This window comes from Chionomys nivalis, chromosome 20 (assembly GCF_950005125.1).
Source record: "Chionomys nivalis chromosome 20, mChiNiv1.1, whole genome shotgun sequence".
NCBI lineage: Eukaryota > Metazoa > Chordata > Mammalia > Rodentia > Cricetidae > Chionomys > Chionomys nivalis.
In genome coordinates, this window is record NC_080105.1 from 41,003,878 (window position 1) to 41,028,840 (window position 24,963).

The 24,963-nt window shown below is 37.7% G+C and overlaps 1 protein-coding gene across 1 annotated transcript in view; it reads right to left on the reverse strand.

The window, feature by feature from the left end:
• Tex15 (testis expressed 15, meiosis and synapsis associated) overlaps positions 1-24,963 on the reverse strand; it is a 56,333-nt gene that overhangs the window by 25,571 nt on the left and 5,799 nt on the right. The window contains exons 2-4 of the mRNA XM_057752591.1: positions 20,896-20,971; positions 7,544-7,691; positions 2,036-2,201 (exon numbers count right to left, since the gene is read on the reverse strand). Of these exons, the coding sequence (XP_057608574.1) occupies positions 2,036-2,201; positions 7,544-7,679 (302 nt within the window). The 5' untranslated portion in view covers positions 7,680-7,691; positions 20,896-20,971. The remainder of the gene's footprint in view (positions 1-2,035; positions 2,202-7,543; positions 7,692-20,895; positions 20,972-24,963) is intronic.

A 24,963-nucleotide genomic window follows, 5' to 3' on the forward strand; every position in this document is an offset into this window, starting at 1 on the left:
TATAGCACATGGATATACTGGGCTATGAACTGTTCACATTCCAGACAAGATGGAACAGTACAGTGTGAAATCTCATTGTGATACAGCAATATGAAAGTGAGAATTATGAATAACAATTTAGGAATTTTGTGTTAAGGAGTTTTGGACCATCATGGTGGCTGTGGAAACAAAACCACAATTGGGAGGCATAACTGTACATTAAATACAGTCAGAGAACTAGGATGCAACAGTTTAAGAAAATAAACTCGCTAACTCCTACGAGATAAAGCAGTATTTCGTTTTCTGTTGTAACAAACTGCCACAAACTGGGCTAAGAAGTATAAATCTATCTCAAAGCAGTTATAGAGCTCTTTAGTCCTAAATAGGATATCTGTACTACATCTCCCCAAGGGCTCTGGGAACATCACAGAATACTGTTAAGAGCCAGAGATTCTGGAGGGATGCTGCAATAGTGTCTTTTGGACATGACAGGACCACCATACTTAGGAACTCACAGCAGCTCTTGTCGCCCACACAGAATAAAGTCACCCAAAATTCCAGCACGGATGAGGGAGGTCTCACAAGTTCTTTCCTCTAGTTAAGGAGCTACTGGAAGTTGATGGCTGGGGAGAGGGGAGATGGTGAGTTTCCTTTAGGGGCTTGGCCTTTGGTACATTAACTACCTTTGCTCCTAGTGGATGGTCTTATGCACATACCGGCAACACAAACACATCTTGGGGGATTACAAAAAGGAAAAAAAAAAGAGGATGAGGTTGGGAGCAGAACACAGTGTTTGGGTCTGGGAGGAGTTGAAAAAGTGGAAAGGGAAATAGAACAAAAAGTATTATATACATGCATGAAATTGTCATAAATAAAAACTTATTTAAAAAATAATGGGGTCAGTAAAGTGGCTCATTGGGTGAAGACATTGTTGCCAAGCTTAATGACCCAAGTTTGAACCTTGGGACCCATACAGTGGAAAGAATTGACTTGTATGCAAAGTGAGTACAACACAGTAGAAATTAAAAAAAAAAAAGGTGCAGTGATACAGGTAGTTACCTGAAGTCTACCTCTCCCCCTCTAACTTGCACACAGAGGTAAGTGTTAGAAGAGAGTGTGTGAAATGTGACTAGGTTAGTGCATGAAACAATCATTTGAAAATTTAGTGCTGTTAGAGATTATGAGGATGAAATACTCTATTATTTTCTGTAGTAAATCTTTGTTTGACAAATGCACGTGTTTGTGTGCATATGTGTACATGGCTGAAGTGACACTAGGCTATTTCCTGGTTCTCTCCACCTTACTGTTGTATCAGTGGTTCTCGACCTTCCTAACACCGTCACCTTTAATACAGTTCAATTTGTGGTGACCCCAGCCTTAAAGTTATTTTCATTACCACTTTAAAGCTGTAAGTTTGTAACTGTTATGAATTGCAATGTAAATGTGGTTTTCAATGCTCTTAGGCAACCCCTATGAAAGGGTAGTTCAACCCCCAAAGGGGTTACAACTCTCAAGTTGAGAACCACTGCTTTAGAGGTATTCCCACTCACTGAACTGGAGTTCCTCATCTGGCCAGGCTGGTTGTCAGTATGCTCCAGGGTCCTGAGCTGGTGTTACAAACATGCTCTCTGCTGGGCCTGAATTTTACACAGGTGCTGGGGTCCTCACGCTTGCAGAACAGGCATTTTACCTTTAGCCATATCCCTAGTATTTCCTTAGTGATTCTTATTACATAATCTATCTTTATTTTCTTAGTAATACTTAACTTTCAAGCGACAAAAATAAATTAGGATGAGTCCATGATTAGAAACAAAATAATCTCGCTGGGAGGTGGTGGCGCACGCCTTTAATCCCAGCACTTGGGAGGCAGAGGCAGGCGGATCTCTGCGAGCTCGAGACCAGCCTGGTCTACAAGAGCTAGTTCCAGGACAGGCTCCAAAACCACAGAGAAACCCTGTCTCGAAAAACCAAAAAAAAAAAAAAACCAAAAAAAAAAAACAAAAACAAAAAAAAAAGAAACAAAATAATCTCAAACATGCTTCAGCTCCACACTTACCTTTTAGCAGAAAACTGCTTTTCCAGATATTCATTGCAAACCAGCTTTGTATCTCCAAACTGCCATGTGAGCTGTAGGTCACAGCTTGTATCAAGCCTGCACTGCTTCAGAGTGCCATGTATGAAGCCATACTCTCTACTATTGGTGTAACAAGAGGACAAGTAAACTAAAGATAAAGAAGGGGGAAGAGTTATTTGTGCTTAAAATGGCAATGCACATCTGTACAATGGTAACCGCACTGCTGAGTTTGGAAATTTCATTAACGGATGAAGGCAACAATTTACAGTGAAGGTTGTACCACAGCACTGTGGACCTCCTACACTTGATGTGAGAACACTAGCCTTGCTTTTCTTCACACCTATTGCAGTTATCAATGGTTACCACATACAGACAAAAGATAGCCCTAGAATTTAGGTTACTAATTAATTTTTAACTTAAATCACAGTGACTCGACAATGTGGATCATTAACAATTACACACCTGGTAGCTTCTGTTAGCACTTTTTGGTATTTCCCACGTAAAGATAATGTGTATGTTAGGAATATGGCTGAACTGCTAAACTCTTTCAAAACAGCAGCAGCATTCTGGGTCCCCAGAAGTCAATGTGGTGCTATGCTCCACACCCTCCCTAGCATTTGATGTGATCAGTGCTCTAAATTTTGGCCATTTTAATAGGTATGTGGTAGTATCTAATTGTTTTAACTTTCATATCCTCAATGATGTACGATGTAATTTTTTTTTTTGAGACAGTGTTTCTCTCTGTAGTTTTGGAGCCTATCCTGTAACTTACTCTGTAGACTAGGTTAGCCTCAAACTCAAAGAAATACCTGTCTCTGTCTTCCAAGTGCTGGGATTAAAGGCGTGCACCACCAACAACAACACTGCTTGGTAAAATCATCTTGTTAACACACTATTTTCTACCATCTTTGCTGACATTTCCTTAAGGTGTCTGACCTAGTTTTTGTATGTTTTCTTACTGTGCATTTAAGGGCTCTTTTCATACTTGAACTGTTAACAGTCTTTTATACATGTTTTGTAAATAGGTTCTCAAAGTCTGTGGCTTTTTATTTTTTGCATAAAATTCAAACTTTATGATCAAGGTTAATTATTTAAAGTTAATATAATGTACTTGTTCATGTACAAACCTCCCTTCCCAATTTCTGAATCATTACTGAGGTATATGACAGAATAAGTTGAGGTACTTATTCATGTTTTTACAAACTGCAAATAAGGGTTTGACTTTCAAAATCTGAAATCAACATAATTCTGTAGTACTATACCTTAAGTTTTATCTAAAAAGTCATTATTATTAAGGTAAGAATATTTACATTAAAAAAAAGCCTTTACTTCACTACAACTTCCTGAGATTTATAAGGTTTTGTTATCAGTAGTGGCAGTTTTGTAATCATAAGGAAAATGGTGACCAATTTCATGTGCCCATCAGTTATCTGAAGACCTGGTTAGAATCCTTAGCAAATGTTTGGTGGCACTGCAGTAATTATGAATGTTACGAGGGTGATACAGCAGATTACTCTTCAAATCAGCTTTTGTACAAAAAGAAAGGGATAAAACATCTCTAAGTATGGTTCTAGAAAAGAACTGTCTACAACTGAACGCTATGGAGTGTAACAGGGCTTTTAATGAGTGTCCCTCTGGTTCCTTTTGAGTTCCTCAGGGTGCTTCTGAATGCAATCCAAAGCCTGGTCCATCTCATTGATTAGAAAAACAGAGTAAAACACTGTTGTACTTGTCAACAGATACACTCCCACTCTAAACTGCACCACCTACTGAGAGAGGTTCTGTAGCTGGAGGTATTCTCTGACCTGCGGGTCCCCCGGATCAGTCAGTATTCCATGCTCTTGTGGACTTCCTTAATTACGTCTACAAGGTTCAGCATTATGCTTCAGGCAAAAGCCCCCCAAATTTTCTTATTTCCACATCTATCACAAAGTGGCACCAAGTTCTAAATAATCAGGTAGCTTGCTCATTTCAAAACCAGACTGGGTGTCACATACATCATATACCATGAGGCCAGTACCAAAACTACCTGTAAGACTGAGCAGGTAGAGGGCAGTAGTGGCGCATGCCTTTAATCCCAGCACTCGGGAGGCAGAGGCAGGTGAATCCCTGTGAGTTCGAGGCCAGCCTGGTCTACAAGAAGAGCAAGTTCCAGGACATACTCCAAAGCTACAGAGAAACCATCTCGGGAAAACAAAACAAAAAAGACTGAGCTGGTCCCTGTGCTTCACCCCACTGGCAGTACTTTTCAGAGCACACACTTCCAATCTGATTAAGTTCAGCTAAATCAACACTTTCTTAGATCTAGAATCTCTCTTAAGTTAGCTATCTGTCTTAGTTAGGGTTTCTATTGACATGGCAAAACACCACGACCAAAAAAGTTGGGGAGGAAAGGGTTTCTTTGCCTTATACTTCCACACTGCTGTTTATTATGGAAGGAAACCAGGATCTGCGGCAGAGGCCATGGAGGGTGCTGCTTAATGACTTGCATCCCCTGGGTTGCTCAGCTGCTGTCTTACAGACACCGGATCAGGAGCCCAGGGATGGCACCACTTACCATAGGTTGGGCCCTCCCTCACTGATTACTAATTGAGAAAATGCCTTAAAGCTGGATCTCATGAAGGCATTTCCTCAGTTGAAGCTCCTTCCTCTCTGATGACTCTAGCTTGTTTTAAGTTGACACACAAAACCACAGTCAGTATCCTGAGGTGTCTGTTGTGTTTGAGACACAGTCACACTGTCACCCTGGCTGTCCTGGAAGTCACTAGACCAGCTGTCTCCCAGCTGTTATTAGACGCCTTTTTCTAGCATGGGACCCCCTGAAATCTTTCTCATTCCACATTAACATGTCCATGGATATTTCCAATTTTCCAGCTTTGTTTATAAAATCATTTCTAGGAGACTTTTTCACAGTAGACCTCCTGGTATTCTGGGCTTTACAACATTTTTGCACCCTCTTCTGAGTGAGATGTTTCCTCAGTCACAGGTGCTGGAGCTGTGCTGTAGATTTATCTGTTGGAACTTAGCTCTCACACTGTATCCAGATATTTTCTGTGATGCTTTCCATTTGTTATAAAGTTTGCTTTTTTTCTTTTTGATGAAGAGTGGTAGGTAGCTCTAATTATCCAAGAAATGTGGCTTGTATCTATAGAGAGGGTTTATGGGTCTGGGACTAGATTCCTGATCCTACTTGTTTTTTTCTTTTTCTTTTTCTTTTTTTTTTTTTGGTTTTTCAAGACAGGGTTTCTCTGTGGTTTTGGAGCCTGTCCTGGAACTAGCTCTTGTAGACCAGGCTGGTCTCGAACTCACAGAGATCCGCCTGCCTCTGCCTCCCGAGTGCTGGGATTAAAGGCATTCACCACCACCGCCCGGCTGGCCTTGAACTTAGAGATCTGCCTGCTTCTGTAGCTAGAGCATTGATATTAAAGGCAGGCACCATTATACTTGGCTTGAGTCTATCCTTTTTTAAGAGATTACTGATAATTGGTATAATTTAGTCCCTAAATGTATAGGAATATTCAACAGTGAAGCCATTTTGGGCCTGGTGCTTTCAATGTAGATGAATAACTATTAATTTGATTTCTAATTTAATAGAGTTATTCAGATGATGTATTTCCTCTTCTTTTTTGTGTGTGTATATGATGTTCCTGAGAATAAGCATGTCTGTATGTGGAGGTTAGAAGACAACTTTGAGTAGTTGGTTCTCTCCCTTCCACTGTAGATTCTGAGGACCAAATAAAGTTGCAAGGGTTGTGTGGCAAGTGCTTTAACCTACTGAGCCATCTCAGTGGTCCTGCCTTTTCTCTGTATGAGCCTTGGTTTACTGTGTATTTCAATGATTGTACAATATTTAGCATATAAAATATCTGGGCACAGAGTTAGCCATATGTCCAGATGATCATGTCCATAGATCTACAGTGATATTTCTCTTTGTAGCCCTCTTAACAAACCTAAGTTGTTGATCTTTATCTTCCTCTACCATATGCATAGAATGCTGTACATTTCTTTCTAAGCACTACTTTTACTGTGTTCCCAAAATCTTGTGTTTTCATTTTCACTTAGTTCAAAGTGCTTTAAAATTTCACTTGCTATTTAGTCTTTGAGCTATGTTACTTAAGAAGGGTTTGCTTAATCTTCAAGTATTTTGGGACTTTCCAGCTTTTTTTGTGATTTCAACATTTAAATTTCATTCTGATCAAAGAGCAGGCTTTTTTTTTTTTTTTTTGGTTTTTCGAAACAGGGTTTCTCTGTGGCTTTGGAGCCTGTCCTGGAACTAGCTCTGTAGACCAGGCTGGTCTCGAACTCACAGAGATCCACCTGCCTCTGCCTCCCAAGTGCTGGGATTAAAGGCGTGCGCCACCACCGCCCGGCCAAAGAGCAGGCTTTGTATGGGGTATATTTTAAGGCACAGATGAGGTCTTTTTTGTTGTTGTGTTTCATGTGAGCATAAGAAGAATGTGTACCATTATGAGGCTCTAGAGTATATCTAGCCTTGTATTTTAGCAAGTCTTTATTAAAACCAGGCTGCTTGGGGAACTGCTGGTAGTCAAAGTGAACAGCTAATTCCACAAGGCCAGACTGACATCCTTGTTCTCTACAGGGCATACACCAATACTCTGGAGGATGTGTCCTGATGTTACTGCAGGCAGGAAAGTGAATGTGGCCTACTTACTCAGCCTCCACTGGTTTGTGCTGGGGATGAATACCTGGATGTGGTAGAGGACCAAGCTCTGCATTTTGTTTTCAGCATCTCACCCTAGTTACAAGGGACAACTCATTGCCACAAAGCTGGGGTTTTGGGAGTATGGAATATTACTGATGTAAGCAAAGGATGGCAGAGATGGGAAGTCTGGGCTCCCAATTTGGTCACTCCTGGTAAAGAAAAGAGAATGCTAACCTGTTGTAGTCTAGGCTTCCTACGTGGCTTCTTCTGACACCATATTTGGTGGCAAGGTGCACCTGTTTGTCTCTTTCCTTTACTTAATATTTACTGACAAAGGTGTAGTGGTCATGCCCCTCACCCAGATTTCTGGTGTTTCACAGTAGTATTATGTATTTAATAGCTCCCATCTCTCTAAGCTGCCCCACTTTTAGCCCCAGGGCAAAGAAAATATAATTTTTATTTGTTTTATTTTTTGCAGAAGCCTGTGCCAAGTGATATTTCTAGATGGCAGGCACAAGTCTGGCTGGAGCAAACACAGAGTCCAGAAAACATTATTAACTCTAGCCTCAGGTTCCTTAGTAAGTCTTTCTTCTTTGTACCTGTCTTATTCTTGTTTTACATGCAAAATTCAGGATTTTTAGTGTAATGACTGAGAAAACTAGGCGCTGTGTCTACTCCATTTTTTATCAGCTCAGAGGCATATGTGTATCTAAGGGAACCAAAGATTTGACTTAACCTAGTTTAATACAGAGTAAGAATGAACAAAAATGACTCCAAGAAACATTTTTTTAAAAAATAAAAACTCTCATCTTGTATAGTAATTTTACCTTTCTCAGTTGTCCTCCTGATCTTTGGAATAGTGAATTTCTTCCCAGAACTGGCTTCTCCATCAGTGGGCCATGAAGATTCACTGTCTGGGTTCATTTTCCATGTCTTATACTTATCATTCTCTTTCATTTCCATTTTGTTGGTGACCTAAAATCAACCCCATGTTAAGATTTCTATTGAAGTATGGCAGTATAATGTGGCAGTAATCTGAAAGCCCTCAAAGAAAACTGAGTGACAATATATTTTTAATCATACGGTCAACAGGTTTCAATTACAATTTACCAGGTTACCCCAAATAGAAAATGAATAAATTCAAATTTATTATTTTATGTTATACCTTTAAAATTTTTCAATAGATTACACTCTTGTAACTTACTGGATTATAATGGGTAGCCAAATGTCTCTCCATTCCCCAAAAGCTTAAAAACTTCACCAATGACAATTTTTATAAACATGGTGAAATTTTTGCTAAAAATTCTATTCTGTAAAAGTTCATTTTTCTATATGCTATGCTACAACAATTTTCTTTATATCAAAATTACTAGCTTTGAGTACCATTCCAACACTTAGCTAGTAGCTAACAAGTCACTGTTCAACTGGTTATTGCTCCACAAGATAGTCTACAATGTTTAAGACAGGTTCTACATTATACTAGTATTAACGAAGGGATTCCTCCTTCCCTTTTATCCCTCTAAGTCCACCACATTCCTCAAACGGATTGTTTTTCTTTTTAAAGATATGTTTTAAAAAAAATTTATTATGTGTGTGGGTATTTTGCCTGCATGCATGAATGTGTATGCAAGGCTCACTTGGGTCAGAAGAAGGCATTTGATGCTCTGTAACTAGAGCTAAGAGACAGTTGTGAGCTGCCATGTGGGAGTTGGCAATTTAACTTAGGACCTCTGGAAGAGCAGCAATTGCTGAGACAGCTCTCCAGGTCCTCCTCAAACACTTATTCTTTATCTCTCAAAATAGAACTCAAAGTAGCTATTAAATAAGTTGTGGTGCTTCCATACAGAATTTGTGTGAGCAGCCATTTTTATACCATTTCATAATATGGTTCATGAGTTGCTTGACAACCACTTAGCTCAAACATTAAATCACAATGCAAGATGAGAAAATTCCGTAGACAAGTCACAAAGGGTAAGAGTGTACAAAGGGTTTACAGAGTTCTTAGCCTCTACTTTGTGTGCTCTATAGGAGATCTTGCATGTTCCAACCACAGAGTAGGAAATCAGTAAGAAAATAAACCTTCCCTTCATCTATGCACAGTGGCAAACACTAACAAGCTATTTCCTCCTAACAAAAGTACCTTAGAGGCAGGCAGATCTCTGTGAATTTGAGGCTAGCCTAGTCTACAATTCCAGGACAGCCAGGACTACATAATACGACCCTGTCTCAAACAAGAATATCTTGACAATATCCAGATGCAGGAAAAAAAAAAAAAAAAAGCTATCTCCACCTGGCAGCTTAGTAAAGAAAAGGAATAATAACTTAGAAAAACATACTATAAAAACCTCTCAATTAGTCATGGTTTATTATGAACAGCAAATAAGGTATAGAACAGTTGGCTGGCTGAATGTACTTGAAGGGCCAAAAGTGCTCAATATTGCCATTATAGCTAAATTCAGGTAAACCGAATGATTTTAGTTGTGCGTTATCTTACAAAACATTTCTCTAGTAGAATTTACTAGTAAGGTTTCTGAAATCACTTTTGTTTCTTGGTGCTTAGGACAGTATCACAAAAAGCTAATTTTAAAGCTGACAAAGGATGTCATTCAAGAAACAATGGGTTCAATATTCTCCACTGGCTAAGCTATAGGTTGTTACCTTTTCAATTAACAACTTTCTTATATGAAGATTATTTCTTAAACTTCAAATCCAAATAAGTCAGTCACATTAATAAAAGTCATTTTTATACTTATGTATCAGAGGCTCATAGTCATTACATTTATATTAATCTTTGCACAATGTATAAAATGTATAACATTGTATATTGTAGGATATACACAGTAATCCTTTAACTATTACATAGATCAACTTTGAGCCAATACATTTAAGCATTAGATAAATAAATTCTTGGGAGAATATAACTTATTAAAATTAAATCTAAAATAAAAAAATTGACAACCTATTAAAAACTAAGTAGTAAAAATAAATTTTGATACTATTAATAAATCACTGTAATCTAAACTTATCTCCAAAAATCAAGGGTGATTTAACAAGAAAAATCTCCACTCTTTTATTACATAAAGTGGTTATTTCATCAAATGCAGAAAAAGGAAACTAAAAATTCATTTATTTTATAAAGCTTAACAGACAGGAATAGGAACATCCATAACCTGATTTTATATATAATCTACTGAAAACCTACAGGAAATTGAAAATGTAAGGATAAAACAAGGATACCTGCTTTTACACTTATTAAAAGTGTACTGGAGTTGCTCCTAAGAGCAGAAGAAATAAAATGGGTGAAGAACTTTTAAAAAAATAACTGGGAAAAGTGAGACTGGATACCCCGGGCTTAGGAATTTCAGGAGTGACAGAGACTGACTCAGTTCCTGAGAGAAGCTCTGACCCAAATGACAAGCAGATTAGGTAGAATGTTAGTCGGGAAGGCAAAACGTAATAATGCATTAGAATTCTGGTTCTATCCAAAGAATGTCACCCAGAGAAAAGTACCAACTTCTCTACTACAACATCTATGTTACATGGTTACAACAGGACCTGGCACACAGGATCTGCACAAAAATAACTGAAATGTAAACCTGCTTCCTTTCTGTGGACCATCCCAAGTCTATTCAGACTCATGTACAAAACAAAGTTGACAAGGGTCATGTTTTCCATAGTCTATCTCTCACTAGGCTCACTTTACTCTGATTTCCACCTATGTCACTCCACCTAAAGACACCTGCAAGGTCCTTGATGACTTCCACATCAGCCTCTTATGTTCCTAAGTTATGTCTAACTTATTATGTATCTGGCTCCCTATTTTTGATAATCTAATATGCTTTTGGAATATAGTCATCCCCAGGTATCTATAACTTCATAATTCTGATTTTATAGTCAACACTCCTCCATTGCTGGTGGGAGTGCAAACTGGTACAGCCACTTTGGATATCAGAATGACAATTTCTCAGATAATTAAGAAACAACCTTCCTCAAGACCCAGCAATACCGCTTTTGGGTATATACCCACAAGGACATGTGCTCAACTTATGTTCATAGAACCTGGAAACAATGTAAATGCCCCTCAACCGAAGAATGGATAAGGAAAATGTGGTACATTTACACAATGGAGTACACACAACAGAAAAAAATAAGGACATCTTGAAATTTGTGGGCAAATCAATCTAGAAAACATCAAATTGAGTGAGGTAACCCAGAACCAGAAAGACAAATATCACATGTACTCACTCATAAGTGGCTTTCAGACATAAAGCAAAGAAAGCCAGCCTACAACCAGCCTACAACTCACAATCCCAGAGAACCTAAGAGAGACATACATGGATTTAATTTACATGGGATGTAGAAAGGAACAAGATTTCCCGAGTAAATTGGGAGCATGGGGAGAGGGGAGAAGGGGAGGGGAGAGGAAAGGAGGGGATCAGAGAAAAATGTATAGCTCAATAAAAATCAATAAAAAAGAATTGATTTCTTAGTTTTTTTGTAACTAATCTTTCTCAAACTGGTCTTCACAACTTTTTTTTTTTACTGACAAGAAACCAGAAATTTTAATTAGTTAAAAATATTTCATCAAATGGAACCTCTTAAACTTAAGCTCCTCAAACATCATGAGGTTGAGGGATGAAGCCAGCGGCAGAGAAACTGGCTAGCATGTATAACGCCTCAGACTTGGTCTCCAGCATTACGAGACAAGTTATATCATACTATACAAAATCTTGTGGTTTTAATTTGGCTTTCATATCTGTGAGGTTGGTTTAGTTTTATTTTTCTGTGAATTATCCTTTTCTTCCACTACTATTTTTTAAACATAGAAATGAGTCTTTTAATGACTGTAAAGTCTCTTCATCATATAGGATACAATATTTATATCTTTTGTTTAATCATAGTTTCCACCTATAGAAAGCCACTTTGTCACATGTATAATATTAATGCCTTTTATTTATACTTGTGGGACCTTCCTTTAAAAACAACCCTGCGTATTCTCATTTCTCAAACTTTTATTACAAATTCGTCAGATGTAAGTCGTGACAGTTAATCTTTTTGTCAACATGACTGATTTCGGAATCACTTATAAGACACCTCAGGGTGGTTTGTGAGGGTGTTTCCAAAGTGGTTCAAACTGAGGCAGGAAGACCCATCCTGAATCCCATGATCAGGAAGACCCATCCTGATCCCATGATCTGGAGTCTCAGCCTAAATAAAAAGAAAAAAGGAGGAAGCCAGTTGAAAACTCTCATTCATCTCTGCTTCCTGACTGGGGATGCAAAATGAACGGCTGTCTCATCCTTCTGCCACCACGCCTTTCCACCATTATGGATCATAACTCTCTTCAAACTGTGAGCTGAGACAGTCCTTGTTCCTTATGTCCTTCCACTAGGTATTTCGTTACACCAACAACAGAAGCAATACAACCAACAAGTACTAGTTGCTCCACATACTTACCATCGACAGAAGTACAGACTTTATTTTTCTGCCCACCTAGGAAGTACAAATTTTGTGTTATTGCTTGTGTTTCTGTTTTGTTGTCAACTTGACACAAGCTAGAAGAATGCATCACAGTTGAGGAATTGGTTGTATCACACTGGCCTTTGAGTCTGTGGGACATTTTCTTGGAAAATCCCAGTCTACTGTGGGCAGTACTATGCTTGGGCAGGTGGTCTTGGGGCACTTAAGAATGCAAACTGAGCAATCTATGAGAGCAAGCCTGTGTTCCTCCACGGTCTGTGTCTCAAGTTCCCATCTTTGGGTTCCTACCTTGAGTGTCTGCCTGCCTTGGCTTTCCTTAGTGATGAATTAAAAACTGTAAGATGAAATAAACCAATTTCTCAAGGTGATTTTGGTCATGGTGTTTATCACAGCAATGGAAATCTAATTAATACATCTGTAGTTTGCATTTAGCACAATGTTTTATGAGACTGACCATTTTAATATATTTTCTGGTCATCTGTAGTTCCACATCTGTGAAAAATTCACTCAGTCTGTAAATAAACTTCTTTCAACATATGCATCAAGAAGTCTTTCTATGAGATAGTCAATTATACATGTTTCAAATAATTTCCTGTGTTTTTAAAAATCAGCCCTTATATTTTTTAAACAGAAATGTTTTTAGTCAAAACTTTCTTTTCTTTTCTTTGATGTTTTGTGTTGTTTGTCAACTTGGAGAAATGATTTTCCCCAAGTTCATGAAGATAAACCCAATCTTTTCCTCGAAAATTATGTTAGCTTCTAATTCATTAAAACGTGTTTAAAATTTCTATTTTATCTAAGAATTAGTGGCTAATTTTCTCCAATATGACTATTAACTGTGCTAGCATTTAATGGCATTTTTGTTCCTATATATAATGAATTCTGGGCTCCCTTCTATTTCATTGGTATGGTTTGGAATCCTTGTTCCAACACCACACTGCAATAAATCTTGACAGATGTTGCAACAAAACAAAAATCAAAGAAAAAATAATTTTAAAATTCTTGCACACTAAAAAATGTTCTATCTAGAAATTTTGTTACTTTTTTCTTCTTTAGGTAAGGTTTAAGTATAACCCACACTGTTTACAAACTTATGATTCTCCTGTATCATCGTTTTGGGTGCCAACACTGCAGACATGTACCACCATGACCATATGCTTAGGTTTTATGTGGAATTTCACTGACTCTAATGATCAATCTTGAGAGAAATGGTACTAATGTATCAGTCTCACCATTTGTGACGATAGAATATTTCTTCCCCTATTCATGTCAGTCAGTATCTTTCAATCAAGTTTTATCTTTTAAGGTAGTCATTCTGAGATATTTTATGACCTTTCTATTACAATATGTGGTATATTTAAAATTTACATTTTTGAGGTGACAAGATGGATGAAGTCAGGTAAAGTCAGTTACTGTTAGGCCTGATGACCTGAGTTTGATCCCCAAGATGATGGATCCATATAGTGAAAGGAGAGAACCAATGCCTTAAACTTGTCCTCTGATCTCTATAGTCCCTCACATGTATACACACACATGCCAGCAAAACAACAGGTTTAACAAACACTGCTCACTGGCATCTCTCTACACCAGTGGTCTCAAGTCCCCAATGAAAAGACACAGACTAACAGAATGAATATGAAAATAGAAATCTATCTTCTGCTGCATCCAAAAACAAACAAACAAACAAACAAAAAAACCCACACACCTTAACATCAGGATAGACATACCTTAAAGTAAAAGGACTGAAAAAGTTATTCCAAAAAAATGGACCTAACAAGCAGGCAGTTGTAGCCATTTTAATATCTGACAAAACAGACTTCAAACCAAAACCAACAAGAGAAACTGAAGGACACCATGTGTTCATCAAATGAAAAATTTACCACAAGAACACCTACACACCAAACACAAGGACACCCAAGTTCACAAAAGCAACACTACTACTACTGCTTAAATCACATACTGACCCCCGTACATTGAGATTGAGAGACTTCAGGTACAAGAAATTTGAACTAACCCCCTGCAGCCTATCAGACCAACATGGATTAAAGCTGGATAGCAACAACTGAAAGCTTACAAACTCATGGAAACTGAACAATACATTGATGAATGAAAAATGGGTCAAGACAAAAATTAAGGACTTTCTATAAATGAATGAAAACAAATATACAACATATTCAAACTTATGGGACATAATGAAGGCGGTTCCAAGAGGCAAGTTCATAGCATTAAGTGCCCACATTAAAAAACAAAAAACAACAACTCCAGATATCTCATATTGGCAACTTAACATGAAACTTAACTTGAAGACTCTAGAACAAAAAGAAAAAAAAATACCCAAAAAGAATAGATGGCAGGAAATAATAAAACTAAGGGCTGAAAGCAACAAAATACGAACAAACAAACAAAAAAAAAATACAAAGAATCAACAAAACAGTTGTTTCTCTAAGAAAAATCAACAGGGACTAACAACATACATTGGGGAAATCCAGAGAATCATAAGGACACACATTAAAAACCTGTACTTCACCAAACTGGAAAATTTAATAAGAAATCACTTTTCGGGCCGGAGAGATGGCTCAGTGGTTAAGAGCATTGCCTGCTCTTCCAAAGGTCCTGAGTTCAATTCCTGGCAACCACATGGTGGCTCACAACCATCTGTAATGAGGTCTGGTGCCCTCTTGTGGCCTGCAGACACACGGACAGACAGAATATTGTATAAATAATAAATAAATATTTAAAAAAAAAAGAAATCACTTTTCTTGATATATACCACTTCTTAAAGTTAAATAAAGATAAGATAAGCAATTTAAATACATCTATAGCCCCTACGGAAATAACACAGTTATTGAAAGTCTGCCAACCAAAAAAAAAAAAAAATTCTATCAGACTTTCAAAGACCTAATGTCAATAACTCCTTAAATTATTCCACAAAATTGAAACAGAAAGGACATTACTCAATCTGTCTTATGAGGCCACAGTTATCATGATATCCAAACCACATAAAGAACAAAGAGAAGAATTAAAGACTAATTCCCCTTATGAATACAGATGAAAAAAATTCTCAATAAAATACTTGCAAACTGAATCCAAGAACACATAAAAAAGACACGTAATAAGACCTTGTTTCTAATCATTTCCAATCTAGTTGTCATTAGTTTGTGGTTGTTTTTCTCTGATTTAAAAATATTACCTTTGAAATTTCATATGTATTATAATGTTCTAGGCAAAGTATCTGATACGATTTCTTGCAAGACTTAGTATCTTTTAAAAGTTATGACGGGCTGGTGAGATGGCTCAACAGATGGCTATCTACTCCTGAAACTGACAACCCAAGTTCAATACCCAGGTCCTACATGGTGGATGGAGAGCACTGATTCTTGTATGTTTGTATTCTGGATTCCACATATGTGCAGTACTCTGGAATTTACATGCTCACTGCTTATGTACAACTTCACACAAACACAACACACATGCACATATACACACAAAATAAACAACTCTAATTAAAAGAAAATGTTATGACAGTCTCAGCATTTTGTACCTTGATTGTTGTGGTACTTAGGTACTTACGTTCAAATATCTACCCTTTCCCTTAATGTCTGTTTCTTTCTTTCTTTCTTTCTTTCTTTTTTTTTTTTTTGGTTTTTTCGAGACAGGGTTTCTCTGTGGTTTTGGAGCCTGTCCTGGAACTAGCTCTTGTAGACCAGGCTGGTCTCGAACTCATAGAGATCCGCCTTGCCTCTGCCTCCCGAGTGCTGGGATTAAAGGCATGCGCCACCACCGCCCGGCTCCCTTAATGTTTCTAAGCCCCTAATTCCTATCTAAAATCTAGTCTAGTTCACGGCTTCTTCAGTGGATTTTAATCTACCAGACTACTGAGTTTAAAAAACAAATTTAAGGGGCTGGAGAAATGGCTCAAAGGTTAAGAGCATTGCCTGCTCTTCCAAAGGTCCTGAGTTCAATTCCCAGCAAGCACATGGTGGCTTACAACCATCTGTAATGGGGTCTGGTGCCCTCTTCTGACCTGCAGGCATACGCACAGACAGAATATTGTATACATAATAAATACATAAATATTAAAAAAAAAAACCAAAAAAACAAATTTAAACTACAGGGCTGGAAAAATGGTTAAGTAGTTAAAAGCACATACTACTCTTGTAGAAGAGTAGGGCTCAGGTCTCAGTACCCACACAAGGTAGCTCAGAACTGTAACTCCCAGTTCCAGGAGACCTTATACTCTCTGGCCTCAGAGGACACATGCATGCAATGCAGATGAACCCACTAGGTTTTGCCGGGCGGTGGTGGCGCACGCCTTTAATCCCAGCACTCGGGAGGCAGAGGCAGGTGGATTTCTGTGAGTTTGAGGCCAGCCTGGTCTACAGGAACTAATTCCAGGACAGGCTTGAAAGCCACAGAGAAACCTTGTCTGGAAAAACAAACAAACAAACCAAAACAAAAAACCTCACTCATTTTCATATCCATACACAAAAATACAAATAATAAAATTTTGAAAATTTTAAATTACATTTATTTATCCCCACCCATGTGTCCCCATGTATGTACAAGTTCCATGTGCACGAGTAGTGGTCACAGCACAAGTTTCAGGAATTGATCTTCTCTCCACCACGTAGGTCCTAAGGCTAGAACCCAAGTCTTATACTTAACAGCAATTGTCTTTATCTTTGAGTAAGTCAGATCACCCACAAACTGATGAGTTTAGAATTTTTTCATTACTACTATTTTCATTTATATGAGACACACTTGATTCTTTAAAGAAAATTGTTTTGAGACCAGGTCTTATATAGCCAGTCTGGCCTCTAACTCTATTTGTAGCCACGGATGACCTTAAACCCAATTTCCCTGCCTCCTAATGCTGCTTTTTGTTTAAATGTAAAATAAATCTATCTTTAAACTATTTGTGTGTGTGTGTGTTATGTATGTACTATGCTGTGTGAGCACACTTGTGCCACAGCATGGAAGTAGGGGTCAGAGGACAACTTCCAGGCATCAGTTCTTTTCTTCCACATTGAGTTCCAGAGATCAAATGGAGGTCATTAGGTTTGCATAGGAAGCATTCACTGACCCTAAATGTACTTTCACCTGGTAACGCTACCATCTTAATTTTAGTAAATATAAACCTGTTCTTTTTTTGTCTGAGTTATTTGTTCATAATGCTTTGTTTTCTTCATTATATGTATGTATATGATTATACATACATTATATGTATGTATAGCTATTTAATAATTATTTCCCTAATTTCATATTCTTTGGAGCCTGGCAGACATATAGATCAATCAACTACATCAAGAGGTTCAAAATCAACCTTCAATACATACAGAATAAGATGTCCTACAAAGATGCCAAACCCATTTCTGAGGGCAGTCTTTGAAATAAAGCCAGGAGAATTGGCTATCTACACATGGAAAATGAAGTTGGACTTTAAAGTGTATTCAGGATTAACCCGAAATGGGTTCAAGATCTCAAGATCAGAGGTAAATTATAAAAGTGATGTCAGACTGCAGAGATGGGACCTTTACAAGGAATTAGGTCTTGACGGGTATGCCTTCTGGAAAGGAAATCAAAATGATCCCATAGACCTCCTTTACACCTTTTACAGCGAGGACACAGTGTGAGCAAAGATGTGTCCCTCATCAAGGCACCATTTCTTCAAGCTTAAGATTTCTCTAACTTCCCAACTATAAAAAGCAAATCTGTGTTCTTTTATAATTACCCTATCTGTGGTACTTTGTTAAACCAGCCAAGATGCATTAAAGCAGAGACTTTCAGATGATGGCCTATGGGCAGGGTTCATTGACCCTTAGTCAGCAAGGTTACAGGGAAAGGTTATGGTTTCTATGACAAAGAAGGCTCAGACTAAAACACGTGTGTAAAGTATAATGTTCCAAGCAAATATATAACTGAATAAGTGACTATCAAATGTCTGTTCAACTAGTGATGGGAGGCCTTTTCCAATCTTTCAATGACTGGTAGCCTGAAACCAAGCTTTCCTAAAAGGTCCATAGGACGTGCCTATACTGCTATCAGCAAGATCTCCGTTAATAATACTCTTACTTAACTGATCTTATGTGGCCAATTCAAGGATTCCATGCCTTCTAACATTGTAAATGTTTTATAAAAGTTAAGGTCATTCTAGGGTTTACATGTCCATACTTGTGAACACACACACACACACACACACACACACAGTTCAATAACTTTGCACCAACTTATGAGAGTCTATTCTTTAGTCTCTTTCAAGTCTTATAACTTGAGGTTTGGACATATGTGACTTGGAACTTGGCAAGAGATGATATCATTAATTGAAATGTGGAACAATTATGATCATAATGCTTGGATTCTGCTTTAAATTTTACTTAGATAGCCATTAGAATCTATCAGCCTATTTTTTTCATTTCTTTCCTACTATCTTACTTTGCTACTCATGCTTCTCAGAATCTTTTAGAAAAGTACCATGTGATGATCATGCTCCTGGAGAAACAAACTTCCTGCTGAATTCTACTACTCTGGGAGGCACTGCTGTTATCCAGAGACAAAGGCTTATAAACAAGAACACAAAATTCCAGTAGTTGACTTAACTCGCTATTCTAAGTCTAGAAAGAGAAGTCAACAGAGGGCTGGAGAGAGAGCTCATTGGATAATGGAGCTTACTGTGCAAGTCTGGTAATTGAATTTGGTCCCTGGAACCCACATGAAGGTAAAGGAGAACCGACTCTACCAAATTGTCCTCTGACCTCCACACGTGCTGTGGCACATATGCCCAAATATGTACAACATGCACAAATAATACAAAAACAATCAAAAAACTTAAAGTCAACATAACACTTGAGAGACTCGTATTGCTTTGTTAACCCTTGTTTTATTTATGTTTAAAGATTAAGCTGTGGCTACATTCTACAGGTTATACAAGGCTGGATCCATCAATAAACAGGGATCATGGAGGGCAATAGAGCACTACTACACTTCCAAGCTCAACTATCAGCTACTGGTAGATTCTGGGGGAGGGGAGGTCACTGTCTAAAATTCTTTAAAGAATTTAAAACCTAGTAGAATGCATTCTGTACAAGCAGACAGGAGTTTGTCCTGACTCTGCTGTTGGCTAAATGCTCATCTTCTCATCTGTGCTTTGTAAGTCGTACAGTTGGAAATTGTGACAGTTTGCTGCTCTGACAGCAACCTCATCACCCTCCCAACTACTTTCAGGCTCTATGGGTCCACATATGGGGATGAAATATGGGAAGCCAAACATTTTGTTCAAGTGGAGGTCCTCCTAAGTTAACCAACTCCAATTCTCTCCCACCTTTCCAACAGCTAAATGTATTTAACTTGAGTATTCCTCTTTGTGCTTTATAGTACTTTTTTCTATTTACCAACAGTTGGTTAAATTTCCATCCTGATAGTGAATTTCACATGTAGAATTAATCAAATATTTAAAAATCATTTAATCAGTATGTGAGTGAACAAAATTCTGAAACATTACTTTTGATTAAAAATATAAAACCAGTGTCAGAGAGATGACTCGGCAGATAAAGGTACTGGGCAGAGGAGAACTGACCCCTGCAAGTTGCCCTCTGACCTTCCCATGCACTGTGGTCTGCACAAAGAAGATAAATAAATCTAAGAAGAAATCTGACTGCAAAATATTTTCTTCTCCTATTTATATAGTGTGTCCAAGGGCAAATTCTAATTCTACATACCACAAACATCCTATGCAGAACCAGCATACCAACTTGAGTTTATGAATGTTATTTCTTGTATTAATGATAATTATAATTAGCTATTATAAATAGGCCAATTTTCTCTACGTAACTTTCTTTATCCAATTTTTCTATTACCCATGCAAATACAGGTCCTTATGAAATTAAGTATATCCTGTGGTCTGACTATATCCCCCCAAATTTGTATGCTGAGCTTAACCATTGATGTAATAGTATTAAGTAAGACGACTAGGTCTGCAGGCAGAGGCTTCATCAAATGAGATTGTTATCTGTTTCAAAAGATTTATTTTGTTTTGATTGTGTGTGTGTGTGCCTGCCTTGCGGCATCAAATCCCCTTGGAACTGGAGTTACAGGCAATTGTAGGCTGCCTGATATGGGTGTAGGAAGCCAACTTGGGTCATCTCTCTGGACAGAGTAACCACTGAGTGATCTTCGCTAGCCTCAGATTAATGATACTTTAAAAAACACCCAAGAGAGCTAGGGAAATCTATTCTGCCCAGTGAGGATGGGGTAAGATGTCATTTATGAGAAAGCTGGTCAGACAAGGAAATCTGTTGTTGTTTTAACTCTGGATTTTACAGCTCAGCTCTCAGAACTGTTGGATATATATAATACACGTTTAAAGGCAGGAGTCTCTTCATGTGACCAAGGCTGGCCTTGAACTCCAGAGCCTTCTGATTCAGCCTCTTTAGTAATGTAGTTATACATATACATCACCATGCACAGCTGAGAAGTGTATTTCTGTTTACACATTACCCTGTTTAAGGGATATTATAGCAAATATTTATTATATCAATAAATATTTACCATCTACTTTGAAAGTATTCTAACATACTTTCCTAACATATCCTTCATGTGTCTTCTATTGAAAATCTATTTATAAATGAGAACCAATCAATTAAAGAAGTTTTAAAATTCATCCCAGAACTTAAGTAACAAAGTCATTATTTGAAATACTTACCACTCTGCAAGGGTATTTAGTATCATACAGTTATGATCAGGACTCATTCCACACATGAAGAACCATAAAGGAGCAGCTATTTAAAAGAGAAAAAGATAGGATGTTGGAAAATATGGTAAAAAGCTCCCCCAGAATTATTTCTTTATTGTCCATGTCATTGCTATTTTCTTCTTCTGATGTCTGTCTTCCTTACTCATTTTTGTGTCTGCATCTTTCTCTCTCAAATCCCTCCACTCCTTTTCTTCTTTCATTACATTTTTCTAACTTTTTCCTTCATATAGTCTCATCTGCTAATCAGAGCCCACCATTTATGCAACTTCTAACAAAATTACATGATGACATTGACACGCTTGCTCTCGTGATTTTTACATACAGGAAAACTACGAAACATCAAGTACTATTACTTTAGTACAAATTCACAGCAAACAGTTATTATACATGCTATGCATGGTGTATATACTTTGTATGTTAGTACCTCACTTTACCTTCTATGATAGAAGACAAAATATGGACCAAGTCAACAAGAGAAAATGACAGCCTACAGAATGGGAAAAGCTCTTCACCAACCCCACATTAGACAGAGGTTTGATCTCCAAAATATACAAAGAACTCAAGAAACTGGTCATCAAAAGGGCAAATAATCCAATAAAAAATGGAATACAGACCTAAACAGAGAACTCTCAACAGAGAAATCTAAAATGGCTGAAAAACACTTAAGGAAATATCAACATCAGAGAAACGCAAATCAAAACAACTCTGAGATTCCATCTTACGCCTTTAAGAATGGGCAAGATCAAAAACACTGATGACAACTTATGTTGGAGAGGTTGTGGGGAAAAGAGAACACTTCTGCATTGCTGGTGGGAATGCAAGCTGGTACAACCCCTCTGGATGTCAGTGTGGCGATTTCTCAGAAAATTGGGAAACAATCTACCTCAAGACTCAGTAATACCACTTTTGGGTATATATCCAAAGGATGCTCAATTATGCCACAAGGACATGTGCTCAACTATGTTCATAGCAGCATTGTTTGTCATAGCCAGAACCTGGAAACAACCTAAATGCCCCTTGACCAAAGAATGGATAAAGAAAATGTGGTATATTTACACAATGGAGTACTACACAGCAGAAAAAAATAAGGACATCTTGAAATTTGCAGGCAAATGGATCTAGAAAACATTATATTGAGTGAGGTAACTCAGACCCAGAAAGACAAATAAATATCATATGTACTCCCTCTTAAGTGGATTTTGACATAAAGCAAAGAAAACCAGCCTTCAATTCACAATCTCAGAGAACCTAGACATCAATGAGGATCCTAAGAGAGACATACATGGATCTAATCTACAAGGGAAGTAGAAAAAGACAAGATCTCCTGAGTAAATTGGGAGCATGGGGACCACGGGAAAGGGCAGAAGGGGAGGGGAGCAGAGAAAAATATATAGCTCAATAAAAACAAAACAAAGCAAAACCAACACCAAAGACCAAGAAAGTTTAAGGAACTTGCTTAAGGTAACTCTGGCAAGTTTATTTTCAGGTCCAGCTTGCTGCCTTAGTTTGGATTCTAAAGCACTACACTATCCCAATCTAGTCCTTAAATATTATGTAAGGGAATATAAACCTTAATTTGGATTGACTGTACCATGAAAACAAACATTAAACAGCTGTGATTTCTATCCTAAAGATATATTACAATTAGCTTTATGCTATTGTGAAATGAGACAATTTTGACTTACACTTAATGTCAGAATAACAAACACTGCCAACTATATGATAAAATGTACAGTATACTAATTTGCTAGATTATACAATCTTCAATGAAATCCATTTTTTTATTAATGAAATATCAAACAATCTTTGAGACTTACTGAAAATCCTAGCATTCTCTTCAAGTTAAACCACTCAAGAAAACTGAAGGATATTTAATGCAAATGTTGTAGATCAATTTTTGAAAAAAAAATTGCTATTTCTTTTTTAGACTCTAATTTACTACTTTGCCAAAGCTCTACTCAAGAATTTTTAATAAAAGTGCTCAAAAATTTCTTTTAAAAAAAGTAAAAATAAAAACAGAAGAAACAATTGGACAGTTGTAGTTATGTACTATGGTATTAAGAAAAAGAACTGGCGTATGAAAGCAAAAGGCCAGGGCAGTCATGCATGGTAGCTCATGTCTGTTCCCAGTTCTGGGGAGGCAGAAGCAGGACGATCAGTAATTCAAAGCCATCCTTAGCTACACACCAAGCCTGAGGACAACCTAGGCTACATAAGACCCTGTCTCAAGAAAGAAAAACAGAAAAATTAGTATCAAAATGCTACAGAATTTAGGAATCAGAAGTACTGAAGAATTTGGTAATAGTCCAAGCCTCACTGTCATTCACAGAGGATATTTATAATAGTATAAAATACTTAGTATTAATTGTATGTGATACATAACTATAATTTGATGGCTCTTCCTTTCCAGTTTGGGTCTGGAAGAGGTTCACAAAGAAATGCGTCTCCCCATCTGCAGTGGGACAGTGACACAGAACGCTCTATCACAACACTTGCAATCAGATCGAAGTGGGTTTCACGAAGCATGCCTTTACCCTTCAAAGAGAGCTGAAAATTTGCCACCAAGGAAAAAGATTTCCAGGTATGTGCAATGGTAACACAAAGTAGAATCTAACCCATGCTAGACCACATGCTGTTGATCAGAAAAATGTAATGAGGATGAAGACTCACAAACAACCTTTACACTTTGGGTAACTGTACAATAGGAACCACTTTCAAAACTGTACGGTAAACATGGGTAAGAACTAGCCACTAAAGGTCATATAAAGTTGTAAAACTGGAATGGCAGAAGAATGACAAAACTGGACAGGAAAAAGCAGCTACCTACCAGGAACACTGCTACATCAAAGCAACAAAAACCGACAGGTTTTAACAGAGACAGTTCCGGTTTGGTTATCTATTCACAGATGTTCCGTTCTGGAAGAGCAAACAACAATGAACATGTGCTGAATGTGGTGGTGAAACAGCTACAATCTCAACACTCCTTAGAGGCTGACATAACAGGATTGTGAGTTCCAGGAGAGCCTGAGCTATTTCAAAAAAAACAAAACCTACCACTGGATAAAATGGCCTAAGCTCATCAACACTTTCTTCCTGTCTGTATGTGTATTTCCTATTCCTTTTCAAAGTTGTACAAAAGAACAGAAAACATCAACATATCATAAACACACAACATTTATTTAAGAATAGAATTATATTAGAAAAATTAAGTATAAGGTAAGAAGGGTAAGGGAAGTAGAGGAAGCAGTCGGCACAGTAAGTGTAAGGTCAAGTGTGGATTCTACTTAGATCCAACTACTTAGGTCAATGAGGTTCAAATCAGTTTTTAAAGATATCTCATGCTGAAAGAAAACCCATTAATAGATACCTTTGAAATATACAAAGGCACAAAATTAGAGAAAAATGCTATTTTGAGGCTAGAAATATAGCTTAGTGGCAGTGTTTAACCAGCATGTGTGAAGCCCCAAAGTTCAATTCCCAGAACTACCAAAACGGGGGGATCTTGCATGATACATAACAGCACTTCATAGTCACTGGTTATGGAAGCCCTGGGACCTAACTAGCACAGCAATGAAACCTCCTGCATCAGGCAATCATCTGTGGAAGGTTTAGACTACTAAAGGCAGCAGTGTTCAGTTAACCCCTGGGTGACAGCATCACCTAAGAACGTGTTTGCAGTCGAAATCTATAGACCTCCGGATCTTACATTATAGGATGGATCCGGCAAACTTGTGGTTGCTGGGAATTGAACTCGGGACCTGTGTCATCTCTCCAGCCCCACATCTACAAAACTTCATAGCTGTTCATTTGTGTCATACATTTTTCATGTACGTACAGAACACATAGGCAATAAGCTCTTTCTAGCGAAGAAGCACACTAGTAACGCAATAAATCCATGTTTCATCCTCAGTCATTTCCACAATTTTGTAGTGATGAAAAAGTTTCAGTTTTGTTTTAATGTTGCACACTGTAAGGATGGATTTCCCTTAAAACTTCTAGGACAGGCTCTCCTTCAGG